General features: G+C 35.4%; 1 protein-coding gene across 3 annotated transcripts in view; it reads left to right on the top strand.

Moving 5' to 3' along the window:
* LOC145668218 (putative helicase mov-10-B.1) overlaps positions 1 to 25,733 on the top strand; it is a 205,182-nt gene that overhangs the window by 58,332 nt on the left and 121,117 nt on the right. For all 3 annotated transcript variants that reach the window (XM_081735871.1, XM_081735870.1, XM_081735869.1), the window contains exons 4-7: positions 4,355 to 4,626; positions 10,422 to 10,543; positions 18,443 to 18,576; positions 23,379 to 23,501. In XM_081735871.1, the coding sequence (XP_081591997.1) occupies positions 4,355 to 4,626; positions 10,422 to 10,543; positions 18,443 to 18,576; positions 23,379 to 23,501 (651 nt within the window). The remainder of the gene's footprint in view (positions 1 to 4,354; positions 4,627 to 10,421; positions 10,544 to 18,442; positions 18,577 to 23,378; positions 23,502 to 25,733) is intronic.

Raw genomic sequence — 25,733 nt, 5'->3', positions numbered from 1 at the left:
CACGTATTAATTCCTAAGTGAAGTTTTAACCCGACTGCAGTAGGCCTCATAGTTTTGGAGCTATGGGCCTTTCAAATCCACTTTTTCATGTTTTAGGCAGCCTATAACTCTAAAAGGAAGCATTTGTGCACCCAAGTTGGTCTATACTTTTTGCCTTATATTGGTGTCAGGAATCACCTTCCAAACGCTGTCGGTGTTGTTTTGAAATACCTTGTATATAATCTCCTCTTCCTTGGAATGTTAAATCTTATACTGGCAGTATTCTTGCTTTACCAGATATTCCAACAAAGAGATGCGATTTCAACTTACAAGAACATGTTATCGCGTTGTATTGAAAGCAAATGTCAGTCCATTTAATAGCATTTTGCATATGAAACTGACTGTAATTTTTTAATATTCTTTATTATCTTTAAGTTGTAGACTAGAATTATTAAAAAAAAGAGGCGAGCCTAGCGAAGAGCTTTAACTCACACTTTGTACCTAATATAACACAGCGATGGACTGATGGACTAACATCACTTTTTTAAAGCATTTACGATGGGCCAAAGAAAATTACTATATTCATTATTTCAATAATTTACTCTAAGTTTACCGTTTTGTGCGGAAGTGATATTGTTCCGGACTTCAAGGAAGTTAAGGCTGTAATATGTTCTCTTGGAGAAATGTAATCGTTGCGATTCTTTTATAGCTATAAATTTACTCAGAATTACAAGAAATACTAATGGAAAATTTAATCGGTTAAATTAAAAATTAACAAAATCTGTGAGGCGCTTCGGATAGTAAGAGCGAATTCAACATATTGAGTTCGCCCGTAGTACCCAAAACTAAATTATAAGCCTGGCTATATTAAAAATATGGTTATTGTAAGGGAAATTTTACTGCATAACAATGAGAGGTGATTGTCTTAGGTGATGACGAGCACGTACTTGTTTTATTGTGTTAACTTATTTATTGTTGAAAGTGTGTGTGGGGGGGAAGAGGGGGAGACTACAATGAGTACGCAAAAGTTTATTTTAATTTTATTTTACTTATTGTTATACTCGTTATATTTGTTTGGCATGTTTATGATTGTTTATGCAATGGAACATACATTGGCACAGCTACGGAAACATGCTTCCATAATTGAAAGATCATATCAGGAATTCTAAGATATACTGACTTCAAGCTTGTGCGAACATTCCAAAGAAACCGCGCATGAAGTGGATAACGCATTAGTTGTAAAGAATAATAAAAGTAATTCGTCAAATTGTCAGATTTACTTTTTTTTTTATAGGTAAAGTTAAAGGTGAGTCTAGAATTCAACTTATTAATCATATTTGTTATTTGGATTTAATTTGCATCCAAAAAATGTACCTAGTTCAACTTGCCATGCTGTTAAGTATTGTGAGAAAATATGTGAAATTAATACTGCTAGTGTACTCACATTTATTTTGTATTTCATTTTCTCCTTAATTTGACATTTTCTGTTGACTTAATAGTGTCAATTATTGTTGAAAAGTTGATGTCCCAAAGCTACATCCATGTACAAAGAATGGAGAATTTAAATATTAAAACGCACAATCTTGTTCAAAATCCATTTACCTTTATGGAGCTCCTGTTCATATTAACAGTTGCTACAAAAACCATTAATTTATTTCCGATACGACAGTTAGATAACAGATATGAGGAGAATAAGTGTTAAACATGATTGTCAGTTTTATCTGCTTGTTCATCCTCCAAAACATAAGCAACTTTATGCAGTCGTTGGTTTCTTTTCTTTCTCCCGGACAGATATCGGAATAATCCTTCTATCATTTGTTTGGATTAGTCAATTAAATAACTTGAACGAATTGCTCACCTACTATTATTTTTCAATTCTTCTTCCAGTATTTAGAATGCTGCTCTCTGGCAGTACTCTTCAGGGACACGGACTTAAATTCCTTTAATCTTAAATAACCTATTTTCAATTTACGGTTAGCTGATTTTGTGTTTAACCATAAATTGAAATTACCTACCAAGCGTATGGAACACATAGGTTTTTTTAAATCTTAGGCTCAACTTACTAGGGATGATTCCATATCGGGACCAAGTACCTGGGGAAAACCTGTATATCGTCTGAAAGCTCTTCCTATGAGAAGTACGAAACCGTTTTCAAATTATGGGCAAACCCGCAACTTGACCCTATAAGGGGCCGGTTTGTTGGTGTTTTGTGACCCTATATATATAGCATATTCCATAGAATAAAAATGAATGTTACGCGTAAGCGCCTGAAGCCATCATGTTCTTTTTTGGCTCATTGCTAGAACATGACACGAGCAAGGGTTTGACAATATCACTTTGCACCTAGAGATACCCATTTGGTCAGTGTTGCCAACGAACCATAAATACAATGTAGAAGATGGTTTCTGTACCACTGGATGTATACCCATGAAACGTGGGATAAACATCTTTCATAATTGGAGAAAATATACTGTGGACATATTCCTCTCCCAAGTACCCCAGTTTGTCAGTGTTGCCAACCAATTGTAAAATGAGAAGTTGTAAAGCAGGTTCCGTACGATGAGACGTTTATACACCAAGCTTGGCAGAAACATCACACGACACTATAGCAAAAAGGCGTTGAGTGTTACAGTCTCCCAACCATTCTAGGTCGTCAGTGTTATATATATCCAGTGGTACAGAAACCATCTACCACATTGTATTTATAGTTCGTTGGCAACACTGACCAAGTGGGTATGTCTGGGTGCAAAGTGATATTGTCAAACCCTTGCTCGTGTCACGTTCTAGCAATGAGCCAAAAAAGAACATGATGGCTTCAGGCGCTTACGCGTAACATTCATTTTTATTCTATGGAATATGCCATATATAGGGTCACAAAACACCAACAAACCGGCCCCTTATAGGGTCAAGTTGCGGGTTTGCCCGTGATTTGAAAACGGTTTTGTACTTCTCATAGGAAGAGCTTTCAGACGATATATAGGTTTTCCCCAGGTAATTGGTCCCGATATGGAATCATCCCTAGTTAGTTCCCTTTCGATATGGTAAACATTCCATAACTCGGAAAATTCCTGTCGACGTAAATTCAAATTTCAGCAAATCACTGTGTCTATTTTAGGTAGTAATTTCAAGATATTTCTGTATGCTAAGGATCCAGAAAAATATGTTGTTTGAAATTTCGTGACAATAGATTTAGGTGATAATGCATTTTTATTTGAAGTAGAACTTTGTGAATTAAATTACATACGTGAGTGTGCTGACAATAACTTAAGATGAGCCTTCCAATAATAATCTTTGAAATGAAGTCGTTTAGTTTTACGTCCCACAGTCATGCCGGCTAGGCTAAAGGAGACGATGATGGTGAGAAATGAGGGCAATGATGGAATGAATAAAGTGGGAAGAAACGGGAGAACCCTGAGAAAAGCAATGAACACTGTGCTTGTGCACCACAAAGCGCACTTGATGGAAACTGGGATCGAACCAGGGACCCCACTCATTAGAGCTCAGGCTCTACCACTGAGTTACCATGCCCCTTCCAATAATAATAATATGACAAGTTAGTTTCATTTTAGATTTTGAAACTGCAGCCGACTTTCAGGCTGTGCGAATTCAGTATTAAAACTGGAATTGATAGATATACTGCTTCTGGTTTCAAAAGGCAGAGATATTAGAATCTGTTCTTGAGATGCTGAATCCTTATGACAAAATACCTGATACATAGTTCTACGCTGTCAATCAATATTCAAACCTTAATTTGTAGATTTCTATCTATTTCGATTTCACTAGATGTTTAGGGTTGGAATGGATCTCTTCTTTGAATCTATATCGAAAGAGCATTTCTTGCTGTCTGTCACCGCTTTTGCTGGAACTGTCGACAGACTGACAGATGGACATTTGTTCTATAAGTCTTCCCTTATTTTTGTATAGCATGGTTTGAAAGTCTTAACAATATAGTGGTAGGTTTGCAAAGCAAACCTCAAAAAGATCAGAAATGAAATTAAATTATTACCTGGGTAGTAATTTGATCATATGGTCAAATATACGATCAAACTTCACCTGAACTGTAGCATTGTGGATACAATGTATTAAACAGGTTTGGGAGACGGTCCAGTTTACAATGCAGAAATGCTATAAAGAGGATGATTTATTTTATGCTTGCAAATTACGAACGTGTTGTTAAACCGCTTCAGCACAAAACTGGTCACAAATTATGTTCAGTACTTCTTTGGAATGACTTGTCATTCCAACAAAAATGGATAAAGAAACAACTCCGTACTGGTTTTAGTGTGCAATAACTTTTTAGACCGATATTTTATTGTAATGCTAAAAAAGAAAAAAAATCATCTCATTGTATAGACCATTTTTACATTTTTTTCAGGGAAAGATTAGTAAGGAATCGACACGGTGTAGAAATTGAAGTAAACGTTGATCCATCTTGTAACAGAGTGAGCGAATATTTAAAGAAAAAAGGGATACTCAAAACAGCTATTTTTCCAGAGGAAGAAGTCAGATTTGAGCTTCTAGTTAAAAATGTTGGAGTGAAAGCAGTAATGCTGCATGCGGTGGAATGTCTCGTGACACATCCAGGTGTAATTATCACAGATGAAGCTGGTGTTTATGGTGGGGACCAGTCCAAGCAAATAGAGAAAGGTAATTTTTTTTCTTTATTATACTATTTTGATTCCTTCGTAGGTGTTCAATCAGCAGGTTTTTTAAAGTTTATTATTATTATTATTATTATTATTATTATTATTGTATTATTATTATTATTATTATTATTATTATTATTATTATTATTATTATTATTATTATTATTATTATTATTATTATTATTATTATTATTGTAGTAGTATTAATAACAGGGTGGATTGATTTAAATCAGTCTGATTTAAATCAAAATCCGAAATAAATTAATTTAAAGTGAAAATAAGTAAAATCCCGTTTCTGTTCTGTTATTTCGATTATGGAAGAAGATAATCATAATACAATGAGACTCAAATGTATGTAAGCACAGTATGAAAACGACTATCATGCAGAAGATGATTAGGGAAAATCCCGCTTTGAACTGGTAACGGTTGTATCCTGCTTTCTTCTCTTTGTAACATACGGTTTTTAAATCGTTAACTATTCCAACGGGGAAATCACCATGGACATTTAAGGCGAAAATTATCTTGTGTCCACGTCTATTGGTTTGTTTCCAGATAATAGGAACGCATTTAGAGGGGTTCGATCCCCTCTCCTAAAAAAAAAAAAAAAATAAAATAAAATAAAATAAAATAAAATAAAACTAAGCGAAATTTATGTACTAAATACATAGAAGTTTCTCGGATCATAATACGGCAAATTTTGGAAGCGTTAAAATATCGAATAATACTCTTGATAAAGTGGATACTTTCAAATATCTAGGATCAAAATTAACAGACGAAAACGATATTTACGAAGAAATTAAATGTCGACTAAAAGCGGGGGATTCGTGTTGTTATTCAGTTCTAAATCTCTTGTCGCGAATTTTGTCGAAGAATTTGAAGCTTAAAATATATCAAACGATAATCATGCCTGTTGCTCTGTATGGTTGCAAAACATGGTCGTTTACTATGAGGGAAGAGCATAGACTGAAAGTATTTGAGAACAAGATCCTGAGACGAATATTCGGACTCAAGATTGATGAGCATGGGGAATAGCGGAAACTTCATAACGAGGAACTACATTATTTATACGGTTTACCAAACATTGTTAGGGTCGTCAAGTCTAGGAGGCTTAGGTGGGCAGTCTAGGAGGCTTAGCTAGAATGGAAGAAAGTAGAAACGCTTTCAAAGTCTTGACTGAAAGACCAATCGGAAAACGACCATTAGGAAGACCTAGGCGCAGATGGGAGGACTATATTAAGATGCATCTCGCAGAAATAGGAATACAAAGTAGAAACTGGATCTAATTGGCTAAGGATAGAAGTCAATGGATAGCCTTTGTAAACGTGGCATTGAAGCTCCGGGTTCCATAGGCCATAGAGTTAGTTACTTAATTTTAGGCGAAATTTATGTACTTTATATGTATTTCGTGCCGCTAGCTAGTTCCAATTTTTTTTTTCTTTTTTTTTTTATTATTATTATTATTATTATTAAATATGACCCTGCGAAATATCAGTAAGTTTCGTGAAAAGAAAAGTGTCATGCTGATAAACGTTGCTTTACTTTTTCCTTAATGCTGAAGAAACATCGTTTGGGATTGAAATAGGTTAACGATTGGGGGTTAATTCAAAATTTAACCCCAATACTTTCACTTAAATGGCATAATTAACATTTAATACTAATTCCTAATTCCTAATTTAAAAAATCGATTTAAATAAAAAAAATCAACAAAAATGATTTTTTAAAAAAAAATCATGATTGTTTCCACTCTGATTAATAATAATAATAATAATAATAATAATAATAATAATAATAATAATAATAATGACAACAACGAAGTTCAACGTGAATCATGAAACCAAATAATATTGCTGTATTTATTTAAATAAAGTATATGAAGCATCTGCAGTTTTATTCGGTTTTTCTAAAGGATTGTCAATTAAAGGCAAAATTAAAAGACTTACAATTTTACATTTTAGAAAGTACTATGAAGCATAATTGTGCTAATTTTCAGCATATTAGTGAAACTTCTCTGTATTGGCCACCGTTAATTCCACTGCGAAATGATCAATAAACAGGAAAAAAAGATATTTTGTAGCAAAGTCTATTACAATTTGTAATATGTGTGTTTCTGATACAGAAACTAATTATATACATAGTTGTTATCTTAAAATATTATATAAAATTAAAATTTAGCAGTATTTCATTAAAGGCTTCCAAACCTTCGGACAAAAGTATTACCCAAACTAGCTGTTGCACTGATAGAGGATAAAATTCAATTTTCTGGAATGCTATGTAGGTGTAATTAACAGAACACAATGGAGGTGTAATTAAAAGAGCATATCCAAAAACGTATCACGGATACAACAGAAAATAATCATGATAAATTTCATCATTCTAATCCTGCCAGAAGGGCCTAAACATTTTGGAGTGTAGATGTCCCATATAAATAACATTGGAAAGACCTTTCAGTTCCCCATAAAACTTCTCTACGGTTAAAAATCTTTATTTTTGGTCATTTACTTAAGTAACGCTAACAGAAACATACAAGCATACCGAATTTAAAGTTTTTATTCCAATTCCAAGTACCTAAGATATAAGGTTACAAGTTTAAAAAAAATGAAAAAACAAAATTTCTTCATCCTCCCTTCAGACCACCTAAATATATATATATATATATATATATATATATATTAACTTTTGGCAATTTTTCTGTGGGTTAGTACTGTGGAAAGGCGAAACTTGGCACGATTGTAGCTTTCAAGCTACAATCGTGCTAAGTTTCGCCTTTTCACGTCAACCGGAAGTATCCTTTTATTTTGTCAGTTCATGTAGTTTTATATTTAGTTAGCAACACAATGTTGTTAACATTAACTTCCGTAACTTGGATTGGATTTCAATATCATTTTGCTGATACATTAAGTTCCTTAATACCGCGGTCCAGTTCGACGATGTGTGCCGTGGGTGCAAGGGTGTGCTAACCCCCTTATCATATAGACGTGGCAATGTTCATGGAACTAGAAAGATGGAACAAACGCCACTCGCAAGCTTTTGCACAACTGAACACAAACAAAAGCGGGCCTAATTGCTGCACCATACATAGTTTTTGAGATCTAGCATGAAACATATCCAAACATTTAAATTTTTCCGGGCTACGACCATCGTGACGCAGGTGCTTTCTTCGCGTTTTTACCATGTCCTCACTTTTTTCTCCATGTAATATCAGTTATGACTTTTCTTGCAATAGTTTATTCGCATACAGAATTACTTTGTCGCATAAGCAGCAATTTTTAGCACTTTGCCGTCCTGAGATATTACGCCCCACAGATGGCATCCAAATCACAAACTTCAACTTTCGGACCCCCCATAAATCTACGGTGCCAGTAGTATCATAGCTGTGGATATTTCTGCAGACTCTTTACATGAAATTGTATTCAGTACAAAACTTATGAACCCCCCACTTTATGCCATTCCAAAATACAGCTCCTTTAAAAGTGTAATTTTCTCTAGTTTTTCTGGTGATTTCCTGTATTGGTTTGTAACCCTGCATATTTAATTAGACGCAAAAGTTTATATTCACCATGTACGTCAGTCTCTCTTCTAAACATTCATTTTTGTTTGGTGTTCGTCTGATTCGTACATCCTGAGCAACTGTAGTTTTCGTAAACGCTTGCGAATGCAAAAATTGGCACTTCACTAACAAAGATGGCTGTCATTCTGGAACACTTGTACATACAACAACGTAAATGATGTTATTGACCTTCTCATACACAAGGTTCGTCACACTCGAAGTTTTATAGTTTTCGGAGATGGTCGAACAACCACATCTGGACCTCTTGTTATGGATTGACCCAACTGTGCAGACAGGCGGGGATGCAGGACTGAACATAGCATGTAACATTCAAGATCAGACGTACCTTTATTTTTCCTCATAAGTATCACATACATTGAGAGATTTGTCATACCGGTCTATAAGATTTAAAAACCCTTCCAGGAAAAATTCAGAGCTCTGCATACGGAAGAAGCGTCGAACAGCTTCTGTGACTTCAGTATTGCGTCTGCCGCCGAGAGTCTTCTTCGAAGCCGGAAACAGATGCAAGTCATTGGGTGTGAGGTCAGGACTATTTTGTTTCCCCATTGCTGTTCTCTTTCCTGGAAAGAACGAGAGGGGAAAGTAATTTTCGGACTTTCCCTTGTACTATATGGATTTGAATTTATATATTGAATTTAATGTCCCACGACTATGCTTCGAGGTTAGGAAGGTTGGTGATAAGCGAAATGGTGGGAGGATACCGGAAAACTCCGAGAAAACCCATGCTTACGGTGTTTGTCTACCACAAAGCCCACTAGATCAGAGCTTGGATGAGACTAGAGACCTCACGTACCACCAAAAATGAGCGCTCTATCACTGTGGAGCCTCCTTTTGCGTCCAAAACAGCTTGGATCCAACGTGCAATGAACGTATACAGCTCCTGAATCGTGGTATGTGAAATTTTGTACCATTGTTCCTCCAAAACATGCTTCACTTCCTTAAGGGATGCTGGTGGAGGGTAATGAGACCGAATACGTCTAACTCAGACCACAATGGCTCAATTATGTTCAGATTTGATGATTGTGGGACCCAGGAGAGGTGTGATAGCTCTGGTCATGCTCCGTAAACCATGATTTCACAGTTTTTGCAGCGTGACAGAGTGCCAAATCATCTTGGTAGATGCCATCACCATCAGGGAACAATATTTGGGCCATGGGTAGAACCTGGTCCCCCCAAATGGCCTCATACGCCTTAGCATTCATCCTTCTATGCAGGGCTATGATGAGACCTTCAGAAAACCACGATATCACTGCCCATACTGTAACAGAACCACCCCCATGCTTTACAGTTGGGAGCAGACAGTCTATATGATAGGCCTGCGACGGTGTTCTCCATACGTAAACACGACCGGTTGTTGGAAACTAGGTGAGTCGATTCATCGGACCATACTACGTGTTTCCACTGCTCATGAGTCCACGCCTTGTCGTCCTTTCACCACTGGATACGCCTCTTCTCATTTACTGCTGTGACCAGGGGTTTGGCGATATCGGCCCTGCCATGCATTTTCATTTTATGAAGTTCGCGTCGCACTGTTTTCGATGAAACCGGGTTCTGCAGGCCGGAATTGAGTTCAGACCTAATTTTCATTGCAGTGATCTTGTTTTTAGATGCTACAATCCGTTTTAATGCCCTCCGGTTCCTATCTGACAGGATTGTCTTTCGACCACTGTTGTGCTTTGCAGACGTCGTTTGCCCATGAATTGTGTATGCCCTCGTGACATTGGATACAGTGCCTTTCGATACCCCCACAATGTTCGCCACTGTTGCCACTGAAGCTCCAACCAGACGGGCACCAACGATCATGCTTCTTTGGAAGTCTGTCAGGTGGCCCATTTTACCGCACCACTTTCACACCACGACACTCACAGGTAAACTGGTTACTGCTGACGGAAGAGGAAGGTCCACATGACACATTGAAAACCACAAACGATCGGCAACCGCAACATGTGTTGTACAGTGGAGAGCCAAACTTACGTGTCCTGTATGAAGTGTGTTTAGATTTTTTCTGTCCCCTGTACATATATATATATATAATATAATGTGGAAATATTGCTGTGCGGGTATTGGAATATAACAATGGGCAATACATGCATTTTAGTTTATATATTCTTTATTACAGAGAGACATTGTAGATATATGTTCTTTGCTCGCATCTATGTGTACACTATTCCGTATAAAACCACTCAATAGTTGACTAATTAAACCCTTTTTTTTTTCTTTCTTTTCAGACCATTTTTACCGTATTAATATTAAGTTTTCCTGTCAAGTGCCTTCTGTATATATCATTCCATTGGGTCTAGTCTGCGGACCACCGGATGACGAAAATACCTTCTGCTTCGTTCGTGATCTTGTAAGTGAGACTATTTGACATATTTTTATATAAATATAATAGAAATGGCGAAGTGCATACAATACTGTAGTGAATTAATAAAATCAGTAATGTGATTCCTATTAAGTTTTCACACTATATAAGACGTAATTTAAAAAATAAAATTGGAATAAGCATGTTCTTTGAAAGTAGTGCTCACAATGTAAACAATAAAGGCTTTTGTGCCACCGGCACACTATATGTAGATACTTACAAGAGGTTAACGTGAAATAAAATTAATAATCGCTCCATTGAATATGGAGAAAATTTTTAATCAGATAGAGGTATCACAATTCGTAATAGTTTTAATACCACCCAAATCACGTATTCAAGGGTGACCGCTAACATCATACCATGCTTGATGAGATTTGCCCCTTGTCCTGTAAATTTTACAGCCTTTCAGTTTTGTATTTCTCCAGGTTATCAATTTTATTTTGAATGCCTACGTAATTTCGGGCCATTTTTCTGTTAATAAATATGTACACTCATCGGAAGAAATTTCAAATTACTATTGCGGAGTGTCTATTGGTCAAGTCACTAAATCAGAAAACGGTTATGAAAGTCAAGAAAAGTCACGAAATTTAGCTTTTGGGTCACGATTTTTTAAATCTGTACAAATATAAGTACAGATGGAAAATTTTGTTCTATAAAATGTCAAAATTCACCACCTAAAATGGCTATGGTCGGCTTTAAATGCTGCCAAATCGCAAGCAAAAGCACGCTTCTATCGCATGCATGAAAATTCGGCCTAATTCGCACCCAAATTTGCTCTTGAGAATGCTACGAAATTTTATGGTTTGGTAAAGAAAAAGTTACGAAGTTTCATTTTGGAATTTTAGTAGACAACTTGTGTTACTAATTGGTGCAAACAAAACTACTATGATTTCCATGCGTGAGGACCGCACACTTCTGTATACGCACCCATTTATGGATTTGATTTTAAGTAATAGATAGTAATGGCCTATGATTGCATGTATGATTGATAAGAAATGATTAATATTCTTGAAATATGACTGTAGTACCTCGACATGATCTTCAAGGTGATCAACTAGGAAGGCGAAAAAAACATTCACTATGAATGTGAACAAGGGAGACAGATCTACGTGGGTTGCAGGATTTCTGGGGTTTTGTAGTTTTTCAGTATCAGGAGCGAAAAGTGGTCATGGGGTGGATCCTTTAGGAAAGCTAAAGATAAAAATTAAAACTTTTCTTTAGAAAAGTCTAGGAAAGTGGAAAGTGTTATAGCGTCAAAGTTTGAGTACGGATTTGGAATTTAATTTGCATAGTCTACGACCACTGTAGCTAGCGGTATAGTTAAAATGATGGAATTTAAACATAAGACCAAGATGTCTTTACATTTAGTTAGTGAAATGTATTTCGTGGAAAATGCAAGTGAATTGGAGGTCAGGAAAGTATTTTGCAATAAAGTTATTCATGGGTGTCTGTGACGTAGAAATTGAGGGGGACGACTAAAAAAACTCTTGTAAACCCCTACATGTTTACGTCAAAATTATGAGGTAAATGCGAAGCTACTCGAGCTAGTGAAATCAGGTTTTTACCTCGAAAAGTACTGTTGATCATAATATATTCTCACATCACTTATTGGTCACTTACTACGTATTTAGAAGTTTCTATACACCTGCACCCGCTCTATGATCCTTACGGATCTTCGTCTTCATGTGGGAATTATATCATTAATTTTATATTTCTTTATCTTGTTTTCCTTCCATCAGACCTATTACGTCACTCAAAGTATAATTTCCTCTGTAACCATATTCTAACATATTATTTATTACGTATTCCACATTGTATTCGTTCACTTCTATTATTCCTAATGTCTCATTGGTTTATCGTTCATATATATATATATATATATATATATATATATATATATATATATAAATTCCAGCACACAGTTTGGAGAACTCGTACAATATTTTTTTCGTCTTTTTGTAATGTACAAGTTTCTGCTCCTCCGTACAATACAATAGTTAAGCATTTAACTCCTTTCTGTAACTGTTTATTCAGTGACTCACATAGTGTTCTTCTCATCATTATGACTGCAAGATTGTTACTATTTATCATGTTTCTTTTATCACTTTCATTTCATAACCTTCGTTAACAGTATTACCTAAGAATTAAATACTAAACACCTATTCTACTTTCATTGCTGCGACTTCTACAATTGTCACGGCCTCAGTCATTATCAGGCACTATTGTTTTAATCTTTTTCATATTTATTTTAATATCAAAATATTTTCACAGCTTTTCTTTAATTTTTCTTACATCGTGTTAGTTAATTTTTGATTAAGATTCCACAACGGTAACCATATAATCTGAAAAGCAAATATACCTTGTAGTTTAAATGAAGTTAACCTGTTCCCTAATTAAACATCTATCATATTACCCAGTTCAAGCAGTTTAAAACCTCTAAAGCAACGAATACTACATATACACTTCCTGTCCGTTGTGTAAAAAGCTTTCAGATATTTAATTTGTTGGAAATTAATTCAGGGTGTGTATCGGTCACGAAAGTCGCGAAAAAGTCACGAAATTAGAAAACGGTCATGAAAGTCAAGAAAAAGTCACGAAATTTAGCTTTTGAGTCACGATTTTTTAAATCTGTGCAATATATATATAAGTAGAGACTGGAAAATTTTGTTGTATAAAACGTCAAAATTCACCGCCAAAAATGTCTGTGGTCGGCATTAGACGCTACCAAATCACAAGCAATGTACGCTTCTATCGCACGCATGTAAATTCCGCCTAATTCGCACCCAAATTCAAAAGTGCGATTGAGATGTTGCCTTTCTTGAAGAAATACGTCAATCAAGTGTCTTCAAATCCTCCGAACACACACAATTTCCACGTTCTACAGAAGTTTTTATCGGAGGACCTGCTACAAGCGAAATTTTCATTCCTGCAGTCAGTAGCATTAGAACTAGTACACTATCTGACAGAGTTTCAAGCGGACAAGTCTCTTCTTACCATTCATGTTTGACGAACTATGTTCTGTGGTCACAGTATTGCTTCTTGAAAAAGTGTAACGTCTTCTGTTAAAACAGCCAAGCAACTGATAGTTGTGAATGTGACAGAGAATCTTCTGGATGTTATATTAATGGATATTAACTTTGGTGTAACAGCAGCATACAAAGAAATACAAGAACGTGGAATTTTTCTTTCAGAAGAGATTGCAGAAATTTTCTCGTTAAACTTTGTTTACATCTTTAGTTAATCAGAAATCACAGTTGTGCAAGGTTGTGGTGGGAGAATCATCATGCCTTTCTCCATATGTGATGACAAATAGTTCCTTGAGAGAGTCTGTATTACTGGTGCTTGAAAAGAACTGGTCTCGAAAAGCCATGTAGCTTACGTCAAAGCAGATAAAATTAAGAAAAGTTATTTATCGGTGTGTGAAAAACCCATATATTCAAAAAGTAAGTCATTTAATTGGAAGAAAGACACCTTAGGTGTATAAGGGGCAATAAACTGAAATCCGTTCAGTGGTCATAATTCATTACATAAATTTTATTTCGAGCGGAAACTTGTACACTATCTAGAGGCGTCTATGGTTAGCGTGCAGTAAAATATTGTTCAGAAGAAGTCACCATGAGCGTCGAGACACTTGTTCCACTGTGTCACTAACTTACAAATGCCGTCCATGTAGAATTTGGACGGCTAACTATCAAACCAATCACGTACAGCACAACTTGAATCATTGAAACAAATCCTGCACTTGGTTTGCAACGTGTGGACGCGCATTGTCATGCAACACAATGACTCCAGCAGTCAATAAACTAGGCCTTTTGTTTTTGATGGCTGTCCGTAACTGTGTCAAGGTCTGACAGTAGCATGCGGCGTTGATGGACTGTCCCAGTTCCTTGAAGTCGAGCAATAATGGTCCATGACAATCAAAGAACGCACACCATAACTTTCCTCGCAGACAGTTGAGTATTGAACTTTTTTGGGCGTGGAGATGAGGGGTGTTTCCACTGCATACTGGAAGACTTTGAACTCGGTTCAAAATGATGGCACCAAGTTTCATCCTCAGCAACAATGTACAGCAAGAAGTCGCTACGTTCACGTTACCGTCACCGTTCAACAACAATGCACTCTCAGACGCAGATTTTTACAAAGAGGGTATACGGAAGCTTGTGCTATTGCCAGAAATGCTATAGTGACTACGTCGAAAAATAGCCAAACTACATGTAGATTGTCCATTGCAGCTTTGGAAGTTTCCAAGATTGCTAATAAAACTCCAGCTGACCAAAGCAGTATATATATAGATAGATAGATATTGTAAGGATCCCCACGTTGCCGTACCAGGCAATAACCACGTGTGAACTACATGTGTTGATAATAAACACAAACAAACAGACGACGTTCCCGAAGAAGAGTCGATCACCATCGCCAACAGTCGAAAGGACGAGAATCGACGATGGAAGCCGACAAGACAGAATAAAAAGGACCTGCACACCTCGACCAACATCAATCTTCCCGGATTGATCACAACACGTAAAACCCCTCTCTCGACGCTTGGTCACCGAGAGGTACCTATCCTTATACCCACGACGCTTGGTCACCGGGTTCCTTTCCTCTTTCTCACGACGCTTGGTCACCGAGAGTACCTCACCCCAAAGCCCACGATGCTTGGTCACCGGGCTCCTATCTAATCTTACCTAAATATTAGAGGAATACTTATTATAATTTGTGTACATAAAACTTTTGTAATAAAAAAGGTGAAGGGAAAAGTCCAAATCCCGAGTACTTTTATTGTTCTACCCGAGAAATCTTTACATGGTAGATGCGTCGGTGTCTATTTGCAGACACTAAAAGGGCTTTCCTACGGGGCGCTCTTTTTATTAACGAAAACACGGACTTAAATACTTTTTCACAACACAGTGTAAGCGTTACTAAAAGCTGGATCATATAAACGATAGTATCCGTATTGTCATACTCTCATTACTCTTAACAGTAGATTGATTCGTTACAGGCTGGCAGGTGTTTATGCCGACAACAAGATCTGGGAAAAATACATATAAAGAAGGTGATAACAATATGACAGAATCAGGCTCCCGTATACCTCTTAATATTCCTCACTTAACTAGATATTCTGGTCACAGTACTGACGATCCCGATCGATTTTTCATGCTGCTTGATCACTTAGCTTTACTTCAGGCTTGGACCCCCGAAAAGAAGAAATAAATTCTTCCTATGTATCTACAGGACGTAGCTCTTGACTTTGTCTTACAATTGCAAAATCTGAATCAATACGACACACTAAATTTCGAACAACTGAAAACCAAATTAGTTTCTCTGTCCCGCCCAAATATACCAGCGTATAAGGCGGAATTAGAAATTTATCAAATTCAACAAAACGAAAATGAATCGGTCGATTCATATTTCTTAAGGAAATTGAGGGCTATCAGACAGCTGATGCCAGAGGCTTCAGAAGAACAGAAAATTCATTTTCTTTCGTTAGGACTACAACGAAATTTGCTGCAAAAGATAGCATTAGAATCCTTTCCAACAATCCAGCGCCTGCAGGATCGACTCCACGAACTGGAAAAAGCTCAAGATCTTATGCAAAAGAGGAATTATGTAGAATTGTCACAGGCAATTCATTCTTTAATCGGCCAACCTAACCGCCCCTCACCACTCCCTTTGTAACTCCCATTATAACCAAACGAATTCTAATTCATACATGCCAACCTATGCACAATAGCCAACTTCTACTGTACATCACACCCAACCTGCTCCTAGTTATTCGCAATCGTTAACTTCTGCACCTTCATCGCAGAATATCTTCCCTCCTCAGTCAACTTCCTCTGCACCTGAAGTTTCGAATCCGCACCCCCACCAAAGTCAAAACCCGCCCTTACAGCCTCCTCACACGGACCTTACCAAATTAGCAAATCAAATGGCCGAGTTATCGTTAATAGTGGCACAGAATGCCATGAAAACCAATTATAGGCGTAACAACGGACGAAAAGCGGATGCGAAGAATAGCAATAAAGGAAATAACGGTGGTAGAAAAAAGAACCATTTTGTAAAGGGCGACAAAATATCAGTCTGCTCAATTTGTTACAAGAAGAACCACGGAGAAATCTTTACAATATTATTAAGATTATATATTTGTGTTAGTTTCGCCTATGTAACAAAACCGAAACTGTAACACAAATATGTAATCTTAAAATATATACACACTGCTTTGGTCAGTTGGAGTTTTATTAGCAAGCCAAACTACATGTATGTACGTGTATATCAATCATAATAAATTTCTTCTATCATTTTCGTGTTTTTATAGATTTTTGACATGCACCTCGTAATTTTCTCAGTTTCATAAACAATATATTATCTCTAGTTTATAATGGTCAAACAGATGCAGTTTACCTCGATTTTGCTAAAGCCTTTAATAATCTGCCTCATCACTTGCTGTTTTAAAAGAAATGGTTAAATTTGATATACCTATTTGTTTTTTTGTCATTTGACTAACAAAAAATTCGTAGTAAAATAAAATGGTAGTTTTTCTTCTGCTTTTAATATTACCTCTAGAGTACCTCAGGGCTCTAATATTTGTCCCTTGTTGTTTCTAGTGTATATAGATAACATATCTGAGAAAATAACTTATTAAATATTTATTATGTGTTGGTGATATAAAAATTTTTCATTCTATTACTTGTACTCATGACCATTATATTTTGCAGAACAATATTAATACAATTGTACATTGGTCCGAGACACTTTTTACCTTTAAATGTTCACAGAAAGGTAAATTTCATAGTAATCTAAATCTCGGAATCATTTTGGTTATTCCAAACCCTAACTGGTTATAACAACTAAAGCAAAGAAAACTTTAACACTAATGACATGGATATGTAGTGTAGAAATTTTAACCGTGTGAACACGTGTAAGGCGCGCGCGCTCAAATAAATACGGTACAGTTATTTATTTGGAACAGTGGACCAACATACTGTGCTAACTGTATGGAATCAATTCAGAATAATTTTCTTGAATGGCTGGGCTGGAATGAAGTTTATGAGATATTCATCGTGATCTCGATTTGTTATCCTTAAATGATACGCGTTACCTTCTCAATCTTAAGTTCATCCATAATATCCAATTTTTATCTTGATCAGTTTATATTTATGAAAATCTCTTATAGCCGGAATTAGGATTTTCACTCCTTTTCTGTATTAATTCTTTCCGAAAATCATCTATAATTGTATTGCTATGGTAAATAGTTTTAACATTATTCTAAATCTATTCCAAATTAAATTTTCTCGTGTATGTCGACAACTTACTAATTATTTAAGAAGTTTTCAACTTCTCAGTTCCTGATCAGATAACTGCATTTTCTAAAGATTGTCCGGTTACTTTTTTTTTTCGTATCGTTTAATTGCTGAATTATTCAAAATATTCTCACTCTTGCCTTCCCAATATATATATATTATTTATCTTAATTTATGTATTCCTTGATACAATGCCAGTTATTGTATTTTACGTGTTCTACTGCTTATTGTTGAGATGTTTGTAATCTCTTATTGTATTACTTATATATTAGTTCTGTAGTACCAATATGTTTGGTTTGCAGTTTTTTATACTATTTTCTTTTTTTTTTATCTATTTTTATTCTTATTGTCAGTAATTACTGTACGTTCATATCATTTTTACTATGTTTGGTCATGTTTGTATTTTACATTTGTAAACTTTTTGTTGTATATATTTTTTTTAAATGTTTCTTTGGCACACTTATGACTACTGGCTTTTTGTCTATAAACGTATTCAAATTAAATTATTATTATTATTATTATTATTATTATTATTATTATTATTATTATTATTATTATTATTATTATTATTATTATTATTATTTTTAAGCAAATAGACGTCCATAGGGATTTAGACATTCAACAGCCAGAGCATGCCGAAGCAAATTCAGAAGAAGAAAGTCCCTTTCAAGGAGAAGGATGGCCGAGAGCTGATAGAACAGTTAGATGCTCTGTGTTACCTGGGTAAGTTGCATATGGTTAGCAATAATGAGAAATATCTTCATATACAAATATTTTCAGGAGTATAGGTGATTCGGTACATAAAAATTGATAGATAACGTTTATATGTATATTCACTTACTTTATACCAACAAGGATTAGATTTTAGCATGAATTTTAAGTCTTCTCCTTCCCCCCCCCCCCTTTCCTTCAGATGATTAACTTTCTCTTAAAAATAATGTTGAGATTTTATAGTTTTTTGGAAAAATGAATTTTCATATTTTGCTAATAAAAGTTCTTTCTTTCTCTAGAAAAAGTCGTTAATTTCCAGAAAATTTGTTGAATGAACTTTGATAGACGCCCTATTTCTGTCTTAATTTCTAATGTGCAAGTGTCTAAGGTAGTTTGCAGATTTCTTGCTTCCCGAAAATTCATAGAGAGACGGGTGAAGGGACGAGGAATTTCGGTGGAAACTCGATTTTCTTCAGCCAGCACTTTATAGGTTAATTGGAGGCCCATTTGGGTTGCCGCTGTCACGCCTCAGTCATAGCAGTTGAAATGAGTATAAAAGGAATCGAATCTTGGTGTTTAACGCTTTACACTGAATGAGGTGAGATCATTCCAGTCATTTCAGCTTTGCTGTTACCCGGTGTAGATGCTGACTGAAATTTAAGCTAGGTTCTGCTAAAGACAGAGATTGCGTTTCTGCAATGGATGTTAGCTTCGTTATTTTATAGTTACTCTCATACAAGTTTTGTATAATGTGATAGGTACGTTACTTTTTAACTATTATGTGTGTAATAATCCTCGAGACTTGTGCACAATTCTGAGGATTGAAGATTATATCTCCATCTTTCGTGTATTTAGAATGGAAAATATATAATTTTCATTATCAAGTTGTCATACTTTAGCCTATTGTAAAGAAACGGTGTCAGATAGCGACATACTACATATTGCTTCTTTTACTTAAGAACACGAGAAACTCGTATTTTGCAATGTTTTTACATATGAAGAATAGTTTTCCGTTAAAACAAAAAAGTAATAAAAGAATAGTATGAAAATTTACATGTAACTTCCAATCCTGTCACTCCGGAATATTTTATCTAGACAAATTGTACATAATTTGAATGCTACATTACTTACCATTTGTGGAACAGTTTACGGATCTGTTGCATAGCCTTCTCAGAATTAAAACAGTTTGTCGATTAGGTGACCTTGCTTAGCCGCCATCTTTAATCCCGATATATTCTATAAACTAGCAGGATTCAAATCATATGATCAACATTTTTTTTCTTCATCGAACTATGCCATAGATAGATGTGTGAAGTCAAACTGAGGATACATCTTTGTGCATACGGGACAGAAGCTAGACCTTGATTAGGTGCGCTTTAATCAATTTTCAAATGCTATAGAGACAGGGTTTTTTCGGGTTTAATTGGGTTTTTCGAAATATTTCAATGTATTTGGGGTAAAAATGTGATTTATATTTCAAGATTATCATTGTCACAACTTGCAACAATTTTCTATTCCACTGCTGTTTTGAAAAAAATGGCCGCCATTTTGAAATTCTACGTTGCATCACCGCCAAAATATGTACAGCTAATGTAGTGTGTCTCGTGCTTCTACTCTGAAAATTTCAACTTAAAAGACCGAAAATTGCGCTTTGTAGTGTGGATACCCGCTATTTTGAAAAAAAAAAAAAAAAAAAAAAAGGCCGCTATTTGAAATTTTATGTTGGTTTGCCGCCAAAATCTACATAGGAAATTTAATGTGGTTCGTGCTTGTACCCTGAAAATTTAAACTTAAAAGACTGAAAGTGGTACCCTGTAATATGTGTTACAGGCAGACGAACGAATAAATGTAGATCGAATCATCCCAGGAGCCTCAGTGACGTTCGCCAAATATGAACACCAAATATATTAATTTAAAACAAATATATAACTCATGTTTTATAAAATAAATGTTCCAAAATGTCTTAAATGAAATTAAATATTTTCCAGCGTAAAATAATAAGTTTTATTGTTGAAGTTCACTTTCGATACTTGTGCGTTCAATTACGGGAATTTCCCGAACACTTGTTGCCAGACAGTTCTTTCCAGAAAATTAATTTAAAACAAATATATAATTCATACTTTATAAAGTAAATGTTTCAAAATGTCTTAAATGAAATTAAATATTTTCCAGCGTAAAATAGTTTTATTGTTGAGGTATTCAGTTCCGATGCTTTGTGTTCAATTGCGGGAATTTCCCGATCACTTCTTTCGGGACTTTTTAATGCAAGCTTTCTTTACTGTACATCGAAAGTTCCACTAGTACGGAAGTTTGAAGTCAGCACTTGAAATAATAAGCGTTATGTGATTTTCGGAACTCTGAGCATTGAGATTCTTAAATTTGACAAGAATGTTTACGCTATTGCTCTGTTGATTCTACAGAATGCTTATTTGAAGAGTAGCAACAAATAACTGGACTAAAATATTGTTGTTGAAAAACCAAATTTTAATGAAGAATACTTGTGATACCATCAAAAGTAATAAGAAATATTCCTAATAGTATTTACTAATGCTCTACATATTTACTGGTAGTACCGGCACCCATGGTCTTAAACCCATCAAACGTATGAAGGATAACGTCCCTCGGCTTCGGCGAGTACAGTATTTACGGAAAGTATTTTCTAAAATATAAAATTGCATATTTTATTTCAAATAGGCTATAAGCATAACCCATACACTAATTTGTTCTATAGTTACCTGAAGCTAAGGAAGGTTTTTTTTTTTCTTTTTCTTTTTTTTATCCATTCAATGCATTCAAAACTTTATAAAGGTATTATGTTGAATGTTGTTGTATATCTTAAAGTGAAAGCATCTAATTCGCCCAAGGAAAGTCCAAAATCTGATTAAAAATCACTTTCAATGTGATCACCTTAGTTGTACCAATAAAATACTAACAAAAAGCTCAAAAACCCAGGTGGGTTTTAAGGTGAGTCCAACCCGAAAAAACCCGTCGGGCTGGGCCCGCTTGGGCAAACCCTGTATAGAGAGCATATACATTATTTTCGTCGCAGAACAACATTAATGTCACGTTGTCTAGAAAGGATTGAGCCTTTGAGGATTAAAAATAAAACATTTATTATGATTCGAAGAAATAATAAAACCACATCATTTTGTTCAATGACTTGCTATTTTTCCGGCAACCTCATAATGCCATCGCTGTAGAAATTTTGTGGTTTTTGGTTAAAAAAAATATAAATAAAAAATAAGTGGTTTTGACAGGACCTTATATGAAACTAACTTAAAAATACCATCCAGAGAATTCTAGTCTGACGGTCCCAGGTCCAAACTATATGGTGAATGAATTAAAACCTCCCGGCCAAATTGTCGCAAGCTAGTTCTCGCTTCGACCAAGTTTTTTCTTCTTCACATTGTTGTCATATTCACTTTTCATCACTTGTGATCAACCGCTTCGGAAATTATGCAAGTTCATTAAATTTCAGTAGAAATTAGAAGATAGAAGTTCGATCGAGTAAATGTTTTTGAATGTGATCATGTGGCATGTGATTGATGTGTGGGTCATAGGCCATATCATGAATGCTTACATGACGGTCTTGTTCGACTTTTTGCCAGAATAGCATTCACTTTTTCTGTGATAGCTCGCCTACTGCGAGGATCATTTTGGAATATGACTGGGAATCTTTTGTCTGTTGCTTTTGATAACATATGTTGCCCGCAACTAACACATTTTTTTTTCACGGGCCTGCACAGTATTTGCGCCTTTATCGAAATTGTAAAATGTAGTGCGGTTTTGCGGAATGTTCACTCATCTTCACGTCGCAATACCGTACGTCTGATAGTAAGAATTCCATCATATTTTACACATCTATTAGCTGTCAAATAACGTTACGCCTGACCTGCTGCGAGTACTGACACCAACCATATATCGTACGCAAAAGGCTCAATACTTTTTTTTTTTTAACTATGTGATATGTGCAAATCTTTCATGCATGGTTCATTCTTCTGTTACGTTTTGCGTGAATTCCTTCATTTCATACGATTGGCTTTTGTTTAACGCTTTAACTACATTTAGTACATCTTCGCAGCCAGCTAAAAACAAGAAAAATACGATACATCTTAAATCTTTCCATTCGTAAATTGAATATAGTATTAAGAGGTGTTTTGGTTGAACACATCTCGTCCAATGTTGTAATGTTAATTGTTAGTTTGCAACTAAACGCATTAATTTGTAATAAATATAAAAACAAATGTCACCTGTGAATTCGTTGGTAAACTGAAATCCTTTACAATATATCATTAACTGGTTTCATCACTCAGCTTCTATGTCGTCCTCTTTTTTTTTTTTTTTTTTTTGGTTTTCTGGAAAAGGAACTTCATTCTTATAGGTAAAAATAAATGATTAGCAAAACTGTAAGCTGCTGTTGATAAAACCGAAACCAGTGATGATGTAGGATTATTTCCCCTAGGGGGAGGGGGAAGGAAGAGATTTATAATGCATGGGAGGCGAAAGTAATATTATGAAAATATAGTGGTAACGTCTATTGAGCACAATTAGAAATATTCTTTAGGTGATGTGGAGTGGGATAAAGTACTCCGGAGAATATTTTCTCCCAGATTAACCATGAAGTCATCACTTGACTGAAACTATAAAGCACTAAACGTTAGCCAAAAGGTGGCGGTTTTTTTTTTTTTTTGTTTGTTTTGTTGTTGTTGTTGTTGTTGTTGTCTGCGGCATGAAAGTATCGATATAATTCATTTTGTGCAAATAATAAAACTAATTTTCATGCAGTTTATTTATTTTCATGTCTATTTTTATAGGAAGAAAATTTCCCGTCTAGAAACCCATAAAGTACCTCACAATCTGAAGCGCTTGGTACGGAATCAACTGAGGCCTTTCAATGTGATGACTTCAGAGGAAATGGAAGTTCATATGAAGATTGTGTATGTATTAATGCAAATATTGTTATAATAGCGTATATATTAATGCAAATATTATTATTATTATTATTATTATTATTATTATGTTAATAATACAGTGATTCTCTTACAGAACTAACCTATGCCAATAAAATATATAAGTTTTTTGTTGCTGCAATAGATTGTTTACTTATGTACTGTATTTTAAAAGAATACCCTGCTAATAAGCAGGTTATATCTATTATTTTCGTCTAACTATAACACACACATTACTTGTAAGAATTCATGATAGATATAAGCTAACTCAAATCCTAGTTCGTATGTTCTCGTAAACTGTTGTACGGCGTTGGATTTGTCTACGAAAATTGTTTGTTAGATTGCTTGACATGAATACGTGACGGTTATTCCGTGTTGTTCGATAGTTCTAGAAACATATACGGTTGCACATACCAGTGTTCGCCGAACAGAAGTTCTGTTAGTTTACATGTGTCCGTTAATTATAAGTCTTCGATAACGTTAGTTGAGATATTTTTGACGACTATCTTGCAACGTTAATAAGCATTTACATCGGTCTAGTTTTCAACTTAACTTCGATACAATCTGGCAGTATTTTGTTGCGATTAATGCACATTCACTTAATATATGCCGTGGAAATCTTAATCAGATTATAATCTTACTAGTACGAGTTTGGCAACCAATCCTGTTGCTGAAGTTACACTAGTTAAGTAGTTAAGCCATAGCCACATACTAAGAGCTTCGACTTCACAAATATATATATATATATATATATATATTTCTTTGAAACTTAGACTTTTGAACATAGAAAACACTACAATCAGCAATAAATTTATGAAATGGCTATGATCACCACACACACTAACTCATAACTTAGCAGTAACGTTTATAAAACAACCTAGGCTATTATTATCTGTACACTTTTCGTACAATTGGAAGGGTTCCCATCACTTCACTTTCTTCTTCTTCGTTATTCCATAGACAAAGTAAATTACATCAGTTTTGTCTAAATACATATTGCAAAATGAATGAATGAACAAATCGGAAAATTTGTTTACCTATACAATTTCAAGTCACATGGATTCGACTTTGAATTATATATACAGGGTGTTTCAAATAAAACGTCCAGTGCTTATAAATCCGAAACGGCTGAGAATAAAAAGATGAAACAAAAACTGAGATAGGAAAATGTCATAGGGCGCATCACATGGTGTTGTTGTGGTGACCCACAGGGCCCTCCTTCAAGGGGGCCCAGGGGCCAACTTCAAATTTTCAAATAGGAACATGTATTGATTCATACCTCATTCAATAGTACTTGAAAAACGAAACAACTTTTGTAGGAAACAATTTTCGATTTGGGCCACCGTTCTTTAAATGGCCGCAAAAAGTGGGTCCTATATCAGATAAAACGTCCAGTGCTTATAAATCCGAAATGGCTTAGAATAAAAAGATAAAACAAAAACTGAGATAGGAAAATGTCATAGGGCGCATGACATGGTGTTGTCGTGGTGACCCACAGGGCCCTCCTTCAAGGGGGCCCAGGGGCCAACTTCAAATTTTCAAATGGGAACATGTATTGAATCATACCTCATTCAATAGTCCTTGAAATACGAAACAACTTTTGTAGGAAACAATTTTCGATTTGGGGCACCGTTTTCAAAATGGCCGCAAGAAGTCCTGTATCAGTTTGAAATTGGCACCTAGGCCCCCTACACTGAGTTTCCTGAGTGTCACCACAACACCACCACTTGATATGCTTTATCATCGTTTCTATCTCAGTTTTTGTTTCATCTCTCTATTATCAGCCGTTTCTGATTTAGGCCTATAAGCACCGGACGTTTTATCTGATACAAAACCCACATTTTGCGGCCATTTTGAAAACGGTGGCCCAAATCGAAAATGGTTTCCTACAAAAGTTGTTTCGTTTTTCAAGTACTATTGAATGAAATATGATTCAATACGTGTTCCCATTTGAAAATTTGAAGTTGGCCCCTGGGCCCCCTTGAAGGAGGGCCCTGGGGGTCTCTACAACAACACCATGTGATGTGCCCTATGACATTTTCCTATCTCAGTTTGTGTTTCATCTTTTTATTCTCAGCCATTTCGGAATTATAAGCACTGGACGTTTTATCTGATATAGGACCCACTTTTTGTGGCCATTTAAAAACGGTGGCCCAAATCGAAAATTGTTTCCTACAAAAGTTGTTTCGTTTTTCAACTACTATTAAATGAGGTATGATT

This window comes from Thermobia domestica, chromosome 13 (assembly GCF_964235325.1).
Source record: "Thermobia domestica chromosome 13, izTheDome1.hap1.1, whole genome shotgun sequence".
Lineage (NCBI taxonomy): Eukaryota > Metazoa > Arthropoda > Insecta > Zygentoma > Lepismatidae > Thermobia > Thermobia domestica.
This window is presented reverse-complemented; position numbering and strand designations above follow the sequence as displayed.